The sequence below is a fragment of the Haliaeetus leucocephalus genome, unplaced genomic scaffold (genome assembly GCF_000737465.1).
Source record: "Haliaeetus leucocephalus isolate CR32 unplaced genomic scaffold, Haliaeetus_leucocephalus-4.0 Scaffold161, whole genome shotgun sequence".
NCBI classification, from domain to species: domain Eukaryota; kingdom Metazoa; phylum Chordata; class Aves; order Accipitriformes; family Accipitridae; genus Haliaeetus; species Haliaeetus leucocephalus.
Window position 1 is genome coordinate 266,840 of NW_010972597.1, and position 18,818 is coordinate 285,657.

General features: G+C 39.1%; 1 protein-coding gene across 3 annotated transcripts in view; it reads right to left on the reverse strand.

Moving 5' to 3' along the window:
- The window catches only part of PPP6R3 (protein phosphatase 6, regulatory subunit 3), a 68,591-nt gene that overhangs the window by 38,602 nt on the left and 11,171 nt on the right, over nt 1-18,818 (reverse strand). For 2 of the 3 annotated variants that reach the window (XM_010562533.1, XM_010562532.1), the window contains exons 2-3: nt 1,930-2,162; nt 224-410 (exon numbers count right to left, since the gene is read on the reverse strand). In XM_010562533.1, coding sequence (XP_010560835.1) covers nt 224-410; nt 1,930-2,156 — 414 coding nt within the window. In that variant the 5' untranslated portion in view covers nt 2,157-2,162. Of the gene's footprint in view, nt 1-223; nt 411-1,929; nt 2,163-4,388; nt 4,516-12,269; nt 12,383-12,762; nt 12,934-18,818 lie in introns of all 3 variants that reach the window. The other variant, XR_774045.1, reaches the window with a different exon arrangement.

Below are 18,818 nucleotides of genomic sequence, written 5' to 3' on the forward strand. Positions count from 1 at the left end.
TTTCACAAATAGCTCAGGCAAAACAAATACATCTAACTCATCCAGACATATTTTTTTTAATCCTCTGCATACCATATAAAAAGTGTCTTCAGCTAGTATGGAAGCTGAATGCTCTTTTTTGACTCAGCTGCTATCCCTCAAATGTGTAGTCTTAAAGCAGCATTGCTGAGTACTACAACTTTATTAGAGCACTTGTTAAATTGGAGAGCTTGTAAGTATTTACCTGTTCTGGTTTTCTGCTTATAAGAATACTTAGCACCTTGCTGAAGAAACTGGCCAGTAAAGGGTTTAGAGGAGATTCATTTAAGAGGAAGCTGTACAGTTTCATAAGTAAGGATTCTTCTTCTCCCAGCCTATCATTGATCTGTGAGACATCTGATGTAAGCAACTCACATGATATGTTTGGATATCTGGGGAAAAGGAAAAAAATTATCCATCACTCATACTTCAAAGTTGTCATACTTCCAGCTCTGAATTCAGAACTTGGTAAGGCTTCTGGCCAAGTTTTCAAGCAGGGTTGGTCTGGACTAATTAAAGCAGCAAACTATTGCAAGATAACACAACTACACATTCAGCCTACAAGCTCTGTTGTTGTATTTAAGAAATGGACTACTCTGTTCTTCGGTAGCAATAGGACAACACTAGGGAAGTGGGGAAAGGAAAGGGCAAGCTTTTATTTTAAGATCTATTGTTAAATCCATCTGTTTTATTGTTAAATCCATCTGTTCAAGTACTGATGTCTCATTTCAGAAGCCGCTTCTTTTTTTGAAGGGAAAAATAGTTACCAAGAAGTTAAGCAGACTGATAGTACTAGACCGATACTGGGGAGGAAACAGTGTGTTTGCCCTTTCTAATATAACAGGGTTTATATTTAAAAGGTCAAAAGGAATGGCTTCAGGAGTTTTATATACATATATATACACACACACATATTTTATGTATTTTTATATATATATATTGCAATTATGTAGAAATTCAATAAACTAGTCAAAATCTGACAAAGCCTGCAAAACTAGCTAGCACTGCTTCATGACACAGAGCCAGAAGTACCGTTCAGAACATTGAGCAATTAAACAAAGAGGCCATCAAGACCAGTAATTTCCTGCTTTTGACAGTACTATCACCCACTCACACTAAAGGTAATTTTGACAGCATCAGCAGCTTAAGGTTTCTAAGTGAAAGATGCTTCAATTTCAAACTATACTAGAAACACCTACAGGAGGCTTGGTTTACCAGAAATGGTGAAGTGCTGCAACTAAGAGTGTAGCTTATTTCACATTATTTTTTTACATACTGTTTTAAGAAAAAAAAGCAGCTTTCTGCATAGACAACTCTGAAATAGGCCAAAAATGGCAGAAGTGCTTTTATACAAATTGCTGTGTTGACTGTTGAGTTTAAAACTTCTCAGCAAGCTAGCTGAAGTCATGGCCATACCCAATTCTTATAGTTCTAGGTCTGCAAAGGAAAACACCAGCAATTAGATATTAAGTACATTCTTCCAAGGAGTGCTACAGACCTTCTAATAAGCATCTTCAAAACATCTCACCAATCATCAATAAAACAAAGCTAAGCATTTAAAACTATTACCCAAATAGGGCATTTCATTCAACTATTTTCTTAATAATCACTACTACAAGATTCTTTATGTGAGTTCCGATTATTTTTTTTTGTAAGCCTCCTTTGGCCAGCAATTGAATTTGGAAGCATTTATGGATAAGAGTCTTCTTTTTGAAAAACATGCAAATATTAGAATGATTTATTTAAAAGGTTACAAAGCCCCTGGAAAACAAAAGCCCCTTACTCTAAAGATACCAGTACTGTACTACACACCAGAATGCAGGAATTCAAAATACACTATCAGATTAACTGTAGTAATCTACCCCTTTCCACCTTCCCAAGTCTCCCCTCCACCCCCAGAAGTTTTCCTACTTATATCGAATTTTTTCATCCATGTCTTGAGGTGGCTCTTCAATAATAAATGAAACTAAGTCTTCCAAACATTCTGACTTCAGCAGAAACTCTATAAGTTTGCGATTCTGAGCCTTGCACTCTTGCAGAACATCCTCTTCATCCATCAATTCCTTCAGTGTTACATCTTCTCTCTCTAGAAGTGTATCTATGTGGGATGATGAATGGAGATCAAATTTCCAAAACATGCTGGTCTGGATGAGAAGAATATACACAAAGCATTAAGTTTACAAATCTATTTAAGCAGTATTTGTAGTAACACTTCACAGTAGTATTTTATAGCTTCTAACCCCAGAGGTACCTGCATGCACAGAAACTTTCTAAAATTCAAATGAGAAACAACAGTAGATGCTGATGATCAAAAGCTACAGAATCAGGCTTGATTAAAGATGACTGAACACTCCATAGTAATTTTTGTACCTTTAGCAACAGCCAATATTCTAACATCCAAAGATAAAGTTAGGCAGCTCCAGGGTTTTACTTACATGAATGTAACATGCTAATCTGCATTAAAGAAAAAAGGACAACTTTGGTTGTAAGTTTATTGAATTTGCTCTTCCCAACCTTCATTTTTAACCTATGCACCAAGTCTCAGATTCAGAACAACTTGCTTAGCAATTAATAGAGCTGGGAGAAGATAAAACAGGCACTACATAAATGCACTAGAGTACCACCCCTACCATTGAAGAAAACAGCTATAAAGGTACAGGAATTATAATAATTTTAACTTGCAGGCAGCGCACATCTAAGTACTGGAGCTAATTTCAACACAGGACCTACTCTGTCACTGTACCTCCCTCCACAAACTTGGCACAGGAGGAAAAACAAGGGACAATAAAAAATCTTATGCAAACACATGAAAGGGCAGTAGCCACAACCACTGAAATATTGTAAAAGGCTGTAACAGGAATGTATAAGGATGAGCAACTTCATCTTTCCTTATAAAATGCTTTGGCACCTCCATGTTAATTCTGTTGCTCTAAGACACCTCGCAAACAGTTGCTACCAAGACAACTGTGCTATCAGAAAAGAATATTTCAGTCTATGATAGATCCAGTATACTCCTGCTTTCACCTCTCAAGCTCAGTAGAAGCATTCGCTCCATTCCCCTCTCCATTTAACCTCTGACACGGTATCAGCTGGTCTTATGTGAATGCAGAATTTAAGTGGATTGAAAGAGATACAACAGATACTAGAGAAACTTTTCTTTCCTTGTAATTGGAAGCAGCATGCTTTTGTGCAGTACTCATTTAAATAAGGAAAGAAACACTCCTTTTGCTCCTTTAGTAACTGCCTTCCAAGTGTGAAGGATTAATTCAATACATTAATTACTGTTGTGCATTAGCAACATCATCAGCTGTGAGGACACATAGTTACTACAGAGAATGTAGGTGAATAGTACTATTTTAGCAAAAACACTTCTGTAAGCTGCAGGCTGTATGCAGGAGCAAGTTTAAAGACAATCAAACTATGCTTTTGTCATATGCTATTATAAAAACCTACAAAACCTAAAATAGAAATATCTAATTCTTATGCAGACTAAGAGGTAGACAGCTTGAAGCAGTTATTTCCAAGTTAAAGTGGATTCAGCATGCACAGTACAGCTACTTAGAACAGTGAAGCATCAAATTTAGTACTTGAGCAGTTTAGAAAACAGATACAGCAAAAGGATCCAGCAAAACCCTTATGACTCTTCATTAGCAAGACTTCCAGTATTTGGCCAAAATATTGAAAAGCCTGGCATACTCACTATGAAAAAGTTTTAATTGCTTTTAGGGTTTTCATTGTTGCTTTAACCGTTACACACTGATCACTTAATACCACTTTACTTTGTTTAGCCTTTTGTCAGAAGTTGTAAGCATACATAACTGCCCCTAGATTACATAGCTTTCTGTTTAAAGATATGGGAGTCCAAATCAATCAGGAAAACATACGGATAATTTCAATTGCAGTATCAGTACTTATAGTCATCTGAGATCCCATACAAGGATTAAGTGGTTAAAAATCAACCAAAAAAATTCTTTTCTGCTAAAAGTACTAGTGAACCTATAAGCAGGGTTCAAAATACCTGATCTCACAAATTAGCTTAAATCAAATTATACAGAGTTGTTATTAAAAACACTAGCTTGTGGGTATTCAGGCTACACACACTTACTGTAAGCAAGTGAAACTAGTGCATTAAAGTCACAGGATATTTTTTGTTTGGGTTTCTAGAAAGTACATCAAATCCCCCCCCCCCGCCCCAATTAGTGAAAGTAGCATCTTTGCAAGTAACCACTATCAATGCTAATTCCAGATGTAAATCTCTCTGCAGCGATTAAAGCTCATTTTAGTAGTATCGATGTATTTCTCAGTTACTTATTTCAAGAGAAATTCAACAATGGAAAACAGCAACAACAACAAAAAAAAAAGAGGCATACTACTGCAAACATGTTACTGCGTTATTTCACAAACTGTCTCCCAGGCAAGCTCTTTTAGGGGGTGCTCCCTCAACTGTCAGGTGCCGGCCAGAGATTATTCCATCACTTTTCAACAGGAGCCCAGGTCCTTTGAAATAAGGAAAAATAAACAACATAAAATGTGCCAAAGAGGAAGTCGGAACCCTGAAGAGAATTTTCTTAGGTGTTACCATGGGCAATAATCTAAGATCAGCCTACTATAGTTCTGAATTAAAAGTTTTAAAAACAAAAAGTTATTGTTATTCTTCTCACAGCCTACTGTTCTACCTTCCCTCCCCAAACCTACCAATTCTGAAATTTTGGATTATCCTCATGCTTTTTCAAATTTCAGTCCCATTAACAGAATCAGAATAAGGCCTTATGTCCGCAAATCAGGAGTGCTCCTCCCAAAATTTTACTATCTGTAAATTTACAACAAACTCCACAGGTCAATTGCATTGTTACTCCCAGTGTTGAACTCCACTGCCAATATGAGCAGAAAACAAAACAAAACAACAACAAAAAAATCACATTTGGATTCAGTGCAAGATGCAAAAGACTGCCAAATACAAGACATGCTCAAGACTAGATACTACAAGATGCAAATAATCCAAGATAATACTAAAGCCTCTCAGATGTGGAAAGAAAAATTGTGTTAAAGATGGTAAAGCTGCTGCAGATATTTGACTGTCTTTTGTAACTTGAGTTAGCATTCTGTTATCTCTGAAAGTTCCCAGCAAGCAAGACTAACAGACTTCCAGTTCATGTAAAGAGTACTTCTGAAAGTTTACATCAACTTGCTGATGTACAAGTTATGATAATTCAAGATTCTAAGGAACACCTAGCATTCAGAAAAATATTGCTTTGTTTTCTTAGTTAATATGCTTCTCTGAATGAATGGTGAAATAACATTCTATGTAAAACACCTGACTTAAATCTGAAAGGAAAGAAAACAGTTCACCAAAATGAAGAAGCCTGTCAACTGCTCTGAGATACAGGTAGCTAAAATTCTCAATTGAATTGTTTGCTAAAGGGAAGAAATAAAGCTTAGAAGCAATCCTTTCAGACCAGAAAAAAAATGGAAGTCATCTGCCTACCACAGCTGAAGAAAACCACACTATATACTTTAACGGTAATAGTCCGTGGTTCTTTCTAGTGGCCAAACACTTAATTGGCATCTCCATCAAAAAAAAGCTGGTAACAATTCTATCAGTAAGTTTCTCTGTAGCTTCCAGTTGACATAGCTGTCAAACACCTTTCCTGAATACAGACGTTGCTGTTTTCAAGCTACAGGATGAAGATGTGAATTCCAGTCAGACAAGCACATAGTTTAATTTTGGACAATGTCTCCTCTACTGAACCCGTTACAAAACAGACTTGTTACTTTAAGGCATCCAGAAATCCCTTCAGTAAATAAGAAAACAATAGTTTTCTTATTTTCTTCACAGAAGTAAGCTACTCATTTAAGGTAAACTTTTAAGCATTGTACTTAGGTAAAACAAACATGAGAAACATACTTCGCAAGTTCCAACTTGGTACATCATACTTCTACCTAAGAGTTGAGTGGTGGTAGCTGCAAGTAGACATGGGGATCTAGACCAGTGCAGAAAGAAAACTAAAAGGGCCTCAGCTAGCCAGCTGAAGGCTCTTTTACCTGACAACTGGATGTTAAAATAGGTATGAACCTCACAGATTTTTACAGCAATAACCAGTTTCATTTTTCAAGGAAGAGAAACTTTTTTTAAAAAAAAAAAAAGTATATCAGTGTCAAGCTGAAGATTCTGTAATATATGACAGTCTGAGAAATGCCACATAGGAAGTTGTAACAAGGATCAGATTATAAAAAACTAAACTCAGAACATAACTGTCAATTTTCTTTATGTACCATCGTATTTCTTACTACAGGGTTCAAGTGCACAGATAAAACAAAAAACTCAGTTACTTTTGCACCAATAAACTTTTCCATGATTGAAACACATGCTGAATTATGTAGCCTACTTGAACAAAACAGGTTTTTGGTTTTTTACAGCTGTGTAGCAAAAGACAACTTAGTTGGTGGATGCAAGGAGAGCAACCACCAAAGGAGTCCTTGGTGCCACCACAGGCTTTCAAGAAGGTCTTACATTCCTTAATGATAGAAGTATTTTCAATGCAAACAATCCATTGCCTTCTAAAAACCAAAGAGGTAGGTAGGTTTGGGGAAGGACAAAGTAATAGTGAAGATAAATTCTTATGCTTTTATTATTAAAAAAGAATTTACCAACATTTTAAAAACCTTTAAATGCATTAAGTGATTTCTTCAAAATGCTAAGGATGCCCTTCTGCCAGCTTCACATAACCTCAACCAGTTAGTCCCTTGGTATATTTAATCAGTTTCCAGTTTTGGTGTTTTTTTGTTTTTTTTTTTTATTCTTTCTCCAAACAATGGACAGTAATTAGACAGCATACTAACATTTATAAAGTGCTTATTTTGACACTGGAAATGGACCATCTGTTCAAAATAAAGCTAAGCACGAGTGGACGCCTGGAAATATTTAGAGCTAAACAGAATTACCAGTCACCCAAATTTACAAACACGACATTCTAGTAGCTACTTTTTAAACTGCTTATTTCACTCAACCAGAACACTACCCATTGTAAACCTGCTGTCTACAACTGCCTGTCCTTTGCAGGCTGGGGCACAATTCCTCAAAGTATTAAATATCCCATGACATATTAAACGGGAAAATTAAGCACTTATGCATCTAGTCTGGAACTGAGGGCAATTTGAATAAAATACAAAAAAATAAGATACCTGCATTCCAGCTTGAAGATCTGGACCAAAGCAGTTCTCTTCTGTACAGTAATGATTATTTATAGCAATACACAATCATGCCATAACTGAATTCCCCACTTTTTCCACTTGATGAATGCAAGAATCTCTCACATGCAGCAACACACTTACATTGCTGCTTCTGCACTGAGAGGTCGGGGAAAAATAAGTAATTCTTTATCTTCTATCCTATTAAAATAGTATTGGTTTTAAGTAGTGTAAAAACTCTGCCCTTAATTATTCCTTAATTTCTAAATACTTCAAATACAAGAGACCATACTTACCCTATAACCTATTTGAAAATAAATTTATTTTAAATTAAAGCTGTGACATTTGTTGTGTTATTAGCTAGAAAGATATAAATTACTGTTCCAAGTCCGTAGATTTAACTATATTACATTATATCGAGCAATCACAAATAAAAAAATAATATCAGTTACACAGGAGTGGTTTTATGGTACAGTTTCTACATTTTTTAAACAAAATGTAAGATGAGTTTGACAAAGAATAAAAATCTCCTGTGAACACAAAGTAAGATATAGCACTCTCTTCAGTGTTGGAACAGCCTGTTCAGGCCACAAATGTGAGCCCTAGTAGAAATTAATTTTTGAGAAATACTCCATTGCTTACACTAACAATTAGACTTTATTATAAACTAGTGAAGTTTCAAAGAAGCTTTGTGGAAGAGGGAGCCAATAGATGGTTGGAAGTTAAAAGGAATCAAATAAAACACAAAATACAAACACCTTTACCTCAACAGTTCAATACATATCACACCCGTATTTCAAATACTGCATACAGTCCTAGTCCTCCCATTTCCAAAAGGGCATAACACACTAGTAAAGATACTAAAAGAGAAACAAAATCCATTAATCAGCAATCCTTTTACAGAGTACTGGGAGTCCTTGTGCAGGCTGGGTGCACCTCCCTTTCCCACCTGCAGGACATCTGGATGCTTTGCCTCCTCTCAGCCACTGCTGGGCACAGGGGGCTGCGCTACTTGATGTGAGGCCACTCAGGCCACCCCCGACCCCCCTGCAACACTGTTGCCACTACCTCATCCCCTGGACCCCAAGCAGGGGATGAGGAGGGGGCTGGAGCCCAGGCACAGGAGAAGAGGTAGAGGGCAGTCCCTGTGCCCAAGGAGCAGCAGAATAGCACAGGGGAGCAATCCCCAGGAAAGGGGCCCTCGGCACCCCCGACCCTCCTCCTTCTGCCACATGAGGCCATCTTTCAGGCCACAGCCCCCTCAACTCCCAGAACAGCCACATTCGGCCACATGCATAGCCATCCCAGTGGCCTCCTAATATCATGAGCTACCTTACTGCCTTCTGTTCTGGGCCCTATAAATACAGGGACACAGGCAGCTGGCCTACAATTCGCTGAGCTTCGAAGTCCTCAGATTCCAAGGATGATAGGAACAAAGAGGTCCCACAGGAGCAAGGCAAGTGGCTGCCCACTTACACATGGGAAGGCAGATAGGTGGTTGCAGGAGACACAGAGGAAGAGGCAGCATCAGAGAGGGGACACTATCAACCATATGGTAGCAATGGCCATGTGGCTGAGCCCATGGAGGTGGATCCAGCCAAAGATCGAGAAGAACCAGTGGAAGTGGATCCACCTCCAGTATGGCTCCTCTGGCACCATTACACCATACCAGGGCTCCCCTCCAATGCACCATCAACATGGCATCACAGGAGCACCTAGCCAACACCCTACCACCAGCCCAGCCTCTGCACCTGGCATTAGCTGGGAGACCCAGCCTCTGCACCTGGTTGTCCTGCAGGCTCACTCATTCCATCTCCCAGCATTAACAATTATTTTGTTGATTGCCACAGGTGGTGTGAGCCCTTCTCTTTCCTATCCCCCATGCCTCCTGAAGGGGTGCCATCTCCTCTGCCCTAAGCCCCAAGAAAAGGGGATGAGACAACCTGGCTTCCACCAGGCTGCTGCACCAGGAGGAGCCCTTCGGAGGGCCACCAAGGTCCCTGGGGCCTGGAAGTGGGGTTTCTTCAATCTGAGGACAAGAAGGCTATCTGATGGGTGGTTGAAGTTGAAGGCAGACCCTCCACAGTGGTGCACGAAGAATAGCAACAGATCAAGCAAAGAAGTTAGAGACAGTTATTCCTTTAAAGAAGCAGAAGACTGCAGTTCTGCCAGGAAGAAGTGCTGGCCTGAAGCATTAAGGTCCCTTCTAGCTGCTTCATAAGTAGGTCTTTTCAAGGCTGGGCAATAAACAACTTAAAAAACCCAAAACAATAAAACAAGAAGATAACAGTAAAAATGCTTTCTTCTCTTATTTGGTGACTGCATCTGGACTCCTCTGTCCCCTCCTGGTCTCCCTAGTTCAGGAACTACACTGATGCATGGGGTGTGGCCCCAGCCCAGGGCCTTCAAGATGGTGAGGGGCAAGGGCACACAACGGCAGGCTGAGGGAACGGTCTCTGGTCATGAGGGCGGTGAGACACTGGAGCAGGCTGCCCAGAGCCTTGGATGCTCCATCTCTGGAAGTGTTCAAGGTCAGGTTGGCTGGGGCTTTGAGCAACCTGATCTGTTGAAGCATACCCGTCAGCCTCACCTGTGTGTCTGGGAAGATCATGGAACAGATCCTCCTAGAAGCTGAGGTGATTTGAGACAGCCAGCATGACTTCACCAAGGGCAAGCCTTGCCTGACCAACTTAGTGGCCTTCCATGATGACTACATCAGCAGGTAAGGGAAGAGCTACTGAATACTGTTTAATATCTTCATCAACGACATACACAGTTGGATTTAGTGGACCTTCAGCAAATTTGCAATGACTCCAAGCTGAGTGGTGCAGTTGACACACCTGAGGGACAGGATGCCATTCAGAGGGACCTGGACAAGCTCAGGAAGTGGACCCATGTGAACCCCATGAGGTTCAACAAGGCCAAGTGCAAGGTCCTGCACCTGGGTCAGGGCAATCCCCAGTTATCAATACAGGCTGGGTGCTGAAGGGGTTCAGAGCAGCCCTGTGAAGGACTTGGAGGTACTAGTGGATGTGGACATGAGCCAGCAATGGGCGCTTGCAGCCCAGGTGGCCAACCATATCCTGGGCTACATCAAGAGAAGCATGGCCAGCAGGTCGAGGGAGGCAATTCTGCTGCTCTACACCACACTGGTAGGACCCCACCTGCAGTACTGCATCAAGCTCTGGAGTCCTCAATACAGGAAAAGACATGGACCTGTTGGAGCAGGTCCAGAGGAGGGCCACAAAAAATGATCAGAGGGCTGGAACACATCTATGAAGAAAGGCTGAGAGAGTTGGGGTTGTTCAGCCTGGAGAAGAGAAGGCTCCAGGGAGACCTTACTGCAGCCTTTCAATAGTTAAACGGGGCTCATAAGAAAGGTTGGGACAGACTTATTAATAGGGTCTGTTGCAATAGGACAAGGGGTAATGGTTTTAAACTGAAAAAGGGTAGATTCAGACTAGATATGCGGAAGAAATTTTTTACAATGAGGGTGGTGAAACACTGGAAGAGGTTGCCCAGAGAGGTAGTAGATGCCCCATCCCTGGAAACATTCAAGGTCAGGCTGGACGGGGCTCTGAGCAACCCAATCTAGTGGAAGATGTCCCTGTTCATTGCAGGGGGGGTGGACTAGATGACCTTTAAAGGTCCCCTCCAACCCAAACCATTCTATTACTCTATCATCATCTTAGTAAGACCTTACCATCATTAAGTTGCAAGATCCAGAAATTGTGGGGGAGCATTCCTTGAACAGAAGCTAGCAACATTTCAATGTTTTGAACTATTTGCAGGTGAAGTTTCACTTACCAAAAAACAAAACTCTGCACCTTCTCCCAGATAGTATCAAGAATTCCTGGGTAACCAAACGATGTTTCAGAATGCAAAAGAAACACTTCAGCATGTTCGCTGACTACTGTACAATTTTAGCTTGTACTACATATACAATTCCTTCCAGCCATTATACTTATTTACAGAACATATGCTCCTCAGCTAACTACTATACTTTCAGAGGGTACCTACATACTCTTGAGTGAAATGCAAGCAAAAGACACGATGTGGTAGTCCTTTCTTGATTGGGCGAAAGAGACACCAAGTGGTAGTCCTTTCTTGACTGGGAGAGAAACACATCGGAAGACTGTATGACGACACAGTAATTTTCATAACATCCTATTTAACAGCTGCCACCTCCTCCTAATGAGGAGGCAAGTTATCTAATAAGTAGGGATTTTTACTATCAGACAATGGAAGAGGGAGCCTGCTATGGTTGCAGAACAGTTAAGAATTGAGATAGAAGTGAAATCACTTTCACCCTTATTTATCACATTAGCCTCCCTTATTTATGCGCACTAGCTGCTCTTCTATCTAGATCAGAACTATAAATCTATGGTTTTTACACAACATATAGATAATATATATCCATCATATGCATATACACACAGCACCTATTATGACTGAATGCCACAATAATCAATCGCTTTGACACATTGAAGTACATAAACAAGTCCAAACTAGTTAATGTTTACTCAAAGACACCAATCCCTCAAAATTCAAGGCCCATAACCATCCAGCAAAAGTACAAAAATTAGCTGAAATCTACAGTTTGCAATTTTATACCAAGCAACAAGAATATCCTTATCAATTCCTACACTCTATCTCAAACCACGGGTTAGTAAGTGTTAATAAATGTAGATCTTAATTACCTGCAATAACTACAAATTAGACACTGATCTCTCCTGCCCAAGGAGAAAAGATGAATAATTTTCTAGTAACTCCACTTCAACAGCCAAACATTTACGTATTTAAAATATTCATTGGTCACAGAATTGTTAGATTCTTCGTATTTTGAATTCATTTCCATTTTGAAGATAATTGGGAGAAGATATTTATGTACTGAGAAAAGCAGATGGTTCCATAATATTATAAGAAGCAAGCTCAACAATGTATAGCTACCCAGAAGACAGTTTTACACTGAAGCATGCAGTTTAGTACCAAAAATTCAATTGCAGAAGACATTATTACCATACTTCAATATAATAACCTCTAGTGCTAAACATCATTCATACCTAATGTATGTCAGTTCATGAACACATTTGCTTTGAAACTCTTCCAAAGAATTGGAGGCTGGGCAGCAGATACACCTCCTGGCACAAAACCAAAATACTTTAAAACATGTTCCCTGTAAAACAAATAGAATAACCACAACAGTGTATCTAGATGACCCTTGATTCTCATTGTAAGATCAAAGCGGGGCAGAAAAAGAAGACAGCACAACAGCAGGGTGAGTTAAAAGATGAAGTTAGAAACAGCCAGCTACAAAGTAGTCAGAAAAAAGCTACAAGGAAAAGGAAGGAATGGCCACAAAGTCTGAACTGCAGAAGAAAGAGCAGCTTAGAGGTAGTAAATATGAACCTACAGAAATCAGGTAAATAAGCCTTTAGTGGACATCAGGGACATGAAAAACTTAAAGCATTCAGGAACCACTTAAAATTTAAGATAAGGCTTTATAGATGCAGAAGCTAAATCTACTGCTGTAGGTGAAGTTTAATAGTTTCTTACCTGTTAAAACACAAAAGTTTTTTAAAGTTAAAAAAACAGAACGATTTGTATTCTCTCAGGCTCCTTGCCCATTACAGGGTATCCTGGCAACAGCAAAAAATCTTTCAATCTACAGTATTAGCAGATTAGCAGGACTGAATTAGGATTGAATTAGATGAAGCAGATTCCTTCCTACAACAAAAAACAAATAAATTTAATACTGTTAACAGCTTCTATTCAATAGCTCAACAACTGCATGAATACTAAGCATTGCTTTGCAGGGAATAAGACATATGAACTGAAGGAGAAAACAACTTGCTAGGAAGAAGAGTGTCAGTTCAGTGCAGTATACTCTGAGAATAAATTCAAAAGCAGCTTGTCATCTGAAAGACTTACTTATTTTTAAATCAACTTTAATTAAACATTCCCCTTTACTTTTGGGAGACAAAGGAAAAAAATTCATTGCCTCACTAAAATAAAACTGCCTGTATGATCTGCACTTGACTGTGCAATCTAACACAAATCCAGACTTTTTTCTTTTTTATAAACTATTAGCAATTTCATATGAAGTAGTGTCTACAGATCTAAAAGATCTGAAATACCCATTACTAGAGTTATTTACAGCAGTCTCTTCTATTCTCATAACTATTCTCTTACTATATTAACATCTGATTTATCCACAAATCTGCACAGGAATAAATGTACAAGCATTAAGAAAGCCCGTTATTTTGGCATAAGTCTATATAAGCAATTCAGCCAGTTTCAATTTGAAATCAGTTTAACTTAGAAGAAAATTCAATCCACATACAAACTTACAAAGTAACCAGCTGTTTTAAGACAGCATTCAGTCACCTAAAATTCATCACTAAGACAATCTCTGCTTTTGACAGTTTAATTCTTTCAGTGTAAAGCAAAGTAACATTAAAGAGCTTAATTAGATACCCATAACTGGCTTCAGAGTGACACTTACCTGCCTGTGCCTTGGTCAACACCAAAATAGGCAAGAAAAAGCATCCTATCAATTGATGCTTCTTTCTGATGTAGCTGTTTCTGGCAGTTGTAAGATGAATTTCTAATACAAAAATTCACCTTCCCTTTCTACCAGTTAGAGATGGCTTTTTGATTTTGCTTTTTAATGCAGGTTTCGAGCAAGACAAGAGTTTTGTTTCTTTTGGGAACATGGGTAATACTGTTCATGAAAAAAAAGCAGAAGTACTAGCAACTAAGAAGGGTAGCAAATATAGTAGCACGTTCATTAATTCATGTCAGTGACTACCTAGTATTTGGCTGAAAAGCTCTGCTATCAGAGTTTGTCACAAATGTGTCTTCAGCTAAAAACACCAAAACAACCAAACTATGCACCTCAAAAGCATTTCAAGTATTCTGCCAAAGAGAAGAATGATTTAACTTTACACCTTCCATGTTAAAGCAGCTGTGTCTCCAAAGCTGTTTCTTGATCTTTTCAGGTGATTTTTAGATAGCCTCTGTCAACCTAAAGATATATACTACAAATAAATTCCTCTTGAACTAAAAGAAACTCTTGCATTCTAGTTAAACAATCATGCAATAAAAGTGTTTTTTTCTTAGCTATGTTAGGGCTAGTAGGTTTTGTGGCTTGAAATACCATGTTTGTTATCTCCAGCAGTTCTGGAACCAAAAGCCACATTTGCTTTTTATTCACAACAGCACAAAGACTCCAAGCCTTAACATACACAAACACTAAACACAACTTTCTCTAAGGCTATTTTAATAACAAACATACACATGAACTGAAGGCCAGTGTAATACACTGACCATAATACTTTCAAAGGTCACAGGTGTTTTTCATCCGTAGACCTTCAGGTCTACATGTCAAGTAGATTTGCCAATCCCTCGTGAGTCAAGTGACTAACTAGAGCAGGAAAAGAAGTTTACTGGACTTCATTTGCTCTGCTAAAGTTTCCTTCGTTATCATTTCTGCATTTCAAATGCACACCTAAGTTCAGAAGTAAAGATCTAAGAAGGGAGAGAACATAACTTCCTCAATTATGTCATGTGGAAGCAAGATAAGAAGCCTGCTTAGCTTAAAGCACTTTCAGAAGAGTTTACAAATTCTTAAGATATTGTCCACAGAGATTTCAATTGCCAATAAAACTATCCAAATGAAAACCACTATTATTATTCCCCTTACAAGGACGTCTTTCTGATATTTCTCTATTCCTCTTTCTGTTTGAAAAGAAAACTTCAGTGTCTAAATACCATTGTTTAGCACCAGAACAGTCAGCTTCTGAATTAAATACAGTAGGACTATATAGGAAAATAAAAACACTAGTGTAATCAAAATTAACAAGATACTAGCAGTGCAAGTATTGTAGCATACCCTGGGAAGGGTGTTCCACCAGAAGCCTGCTCTGGTCAGTCAGGACTTTTTCAGTTCACCTCAGAATCTACAAGAGTAGAGAGTTTGGTTTAAAGAATGACTTTCAGCGGTACAGATAGTTTATTGGCTCAGACTGTTCCCTTCCACAGCACAGATTAGGTATTGAAAGGGCCTGCAGTATGGATAAAGGAAAAAAAGAAAAACCACAGGGTTCTTCCCTTAAAATAATAAGGAAAAGAATCAACTGACTGGATGAGGTTCAAGTCTATTTAAATCTGGCTTTCCTACATCCAGGGATGGCTCGCATCCAGCAATAGTTCAGCCACATTAACATGGTACTTTTGTCAGGGAGCAGTGGGGCCATGATGGAAGGTATCAGAACTTTAAACCTGAAAATAACATGCAAAGGCAGGATGGAAGCGTTGTCATATACACATATTACATTCAAACATAAAACTATGGAACTCATCACCACTAGAACATATATCCACGCTCACACGTTTGCCTGATACACCTGAAAAATAAAGCAAGGCACAATATCCAGGGTAGCATGCATCTTCATGTGGAGTGCAACAGCGTGGTAGAGCCCATTCTAAAGTATTATCTGATGAACTTTACACTTTTTTAGAGAAGTTAACCACTATGTAATCAGCTGCCATAAACAGGACTAAACAAATTATATTAATGCTGCATGGACTGGGATATGTCTACTTCTAGAACCATTCCCATGCATCTCTATTGGCCCAAACACTGCAACTAGACAGGTCTCTGCTTATAGAAACCAACACAACATTTATGCATCCTGATAAAGTGCAAGAACTGCAAGCTACTGAGTTGTGCTGCTCTTACAGTAATTCATTCCATGCATTCAAAACAGTAACTTATATAACCTACTATATCTGAAATAAAGTTGTTATATAAGATTATTTTTTTGCGATATAAAAAACTTCAGTGAAAAAATTCAAGTTTCATTTTCTAGCCACCACACCATCACAGGGGCAATCGGTTTGACAAAACCATTAGCAGAACAGCAGCATCTCTTCAGGAAGAATGAAGGTGTCTGGGCTGCAATTAATAATGGGAAACATAGGCCTCTGCACGGTTTAGTTCTATTCCCTCTTTGGACCATATTGTACTCAGAAAAAGTGCAAGTGTTTTTATACAACACTGTGCTTAAGTAAGAAATAGCAGATTTTTTTCCCCTTTTTCCACTGGCTTATTGGCCCAGAAAGATTCCACAGTGAAGTTAGTCTACCAATACAAAACTGTTTAACATTAATGCTCAAGGCAGAGCACTGTGAAATCATCATTTAAGACTCATCATTGCTCCTTACCACACCTCTCCAAATGTCTGATGGGAAAATTAAAAATAATAATGTGTCCTCCTTAGAACAGTCATGTCTTAGGGCTTACTACAGAAGTTAATCAGGAACATCTCTTCCCAAAAACTTTTGTTTAAGCAACCCCTTGAACAGATGGTCTTTAAAAAAAAAAAAGAAACTTGGCCTTAAAATGTTGTCCACCACCATGAATTTGGTAGGGTGGAGACAGCTGAAGGGCAGAGAAATCAGTGCATCTGATTGAGTCCAGAATTCTAATTTGTGAACAGTGACATTTATAAAAAACGTGCACGATGACCAAGGCAACTTTTAAACACTGTAAGAAGTGGCTCACTTATGCTAGGACTTAAAGCTTTGAATGCTTTGCCTATCAGTTTCAAAGACCTTGCTTAGAAGGCACATTTGTATGCTGAAATGTCACCATCCATGCTCAGAATGAGGACCAGGATTGCAATTCCATCCAGTCTGACAGGAGGGCTACAGGAGGGCAGCTAAGCTGGCTATGCAAAGCAGCTCTGCGCTACCCCTTGCTGTGCAGTCTCCCTCTGTTGGCTTCCTGACACTGGTCAAACTTCTGCCAAGTCATTTATGAGTGAAAAACATACTTTAAGAGGTGACAAATGCAGTTGGGGGGGGAAGAAGGGAAGGCATTTTTCTGCCAAGTCCACATGGTGACACAGCTCAAAGGGTCTGTCAATCAACCAGGGCCAGCATGGCCAAGGAAGAAGGAACACACCATTAGGGACAGGGCAACCAGGATTTGTCTCTTCCATCTTTGCCTCAAATTATATCACCTTAGACCTGCTGCACGACTGCAGAGTAAAAGTTCTCCCGAATCTGGTAAGTAAGAACAAGACATGTAAGGCTGTATTTGGACAATTCAACATCAGTTCTACTATTGTCTCAACGACCTGATAATCTGCAAGCATAAATGAGTCCTGAATTCCTGTACTAATACTCTGGAAATGTAAAAATCAGTAATGCTGGCTGACTGCTTCAGCAGTACACTTTTCCTTTTTTGTTTGAACATTTAAGGAAAAACTATTGTAACTTAAGGAGACAGCCTTAAGATTAGATGTATGAATTTTAGCAGAGATTTCTTTTTCTTAAGCATTTATTCTGTTCTGTTCCAGTCAGTACTCAAAAAGTGTGTGGGTTTGGATTTTTTTTTTTCCCAAGTCTAAGACACTACCAGCAGATCACAGGGATACAGTTACCATGGCTGCACTGGTACTGTGCACGACTTCAGCCACAACTTCAATTTTCAGCATTTCACTCAATCTGCCGCACTCCACCCCAACCAGACGGAACACTGCTGAAAAAGAGCACGCTCGAGATAAGACTACTGTTTGAACATGCTTACCAGTATTTGGCAATAGTATGATAAAGAGTTCCCTAAGCTAGTACCAGAAGCAGTGCTACTAGAAGGCGATACAGCTGCATCAGACACTTTGCTGTACCAAAGCTACTCAGCGCTGTTTCTCACTTCCCTTAATTAACCTGAGTATAACATGCTAACTGGCCACACAGCTTTTGAACCCGAATCACTGCTTGGCATGGCACACTAAACAAAAGCATATGCATAACTGGCTTGGACATTTCTAGCAAGGCATTGTAGGGTATCATGTAAACACACCCATTTTCTCTGAAGAACCTTTAACTGTTCAAATAAACAAGTTCATCCTCCTTTTCACCTTGTTGATTAAACCTTGAAAGTTGGATGCAAATCAAATGCTGAGACACATGAAAATACATGGAGACAGAAGAAAGCTGCTTACTTCAGCAACTTCTAACCAGGACACCAGAGTGCTTTCTGTATAGACAGTGCATTCAAGTCTTACAAGCTTTTTTTTTTATTTATGCAAAATCTTAGTCTTGTTAAAAGGAATACTTAAGATCTTTTGCAGTTCAGAAGTGGATGTCGGCAGCCTCTAGGAGCCTGCCAATGTTTTGCCTCCTGAAGCTCCAGTCAGCTATAGCTGCTGCCAGAATTAGAGTGGACTCTTACATCAAGATAGCAACTTCAAAATTTAATCTAAAGCTGTCTGTCACTCTTCACTTTCATCAAAGGTTCCTTGGACCTGTTGTTCAGGTAACATGCATTTTCATTGCATGTTACCTGAACTGCAATAGTTAAAGGCTGTGGGCAAGATTATCTTCCTGCTTTTCTTCATACTAAGGTTTACAGAACTATTAAAATAAGTTTTGACAGCTACACATTTTCAACATGTCAGGCAGGACTGCCCTTTTATTTAGGGGATAAAAAACTGAGCCACTAAATATACTACCTATTATTTCTGTGTTACCATATCCTGTGAAAACTGACAGAACTGATCAACCCACCCTGCATGCATATACAGCCTAATACTCCCCTAACA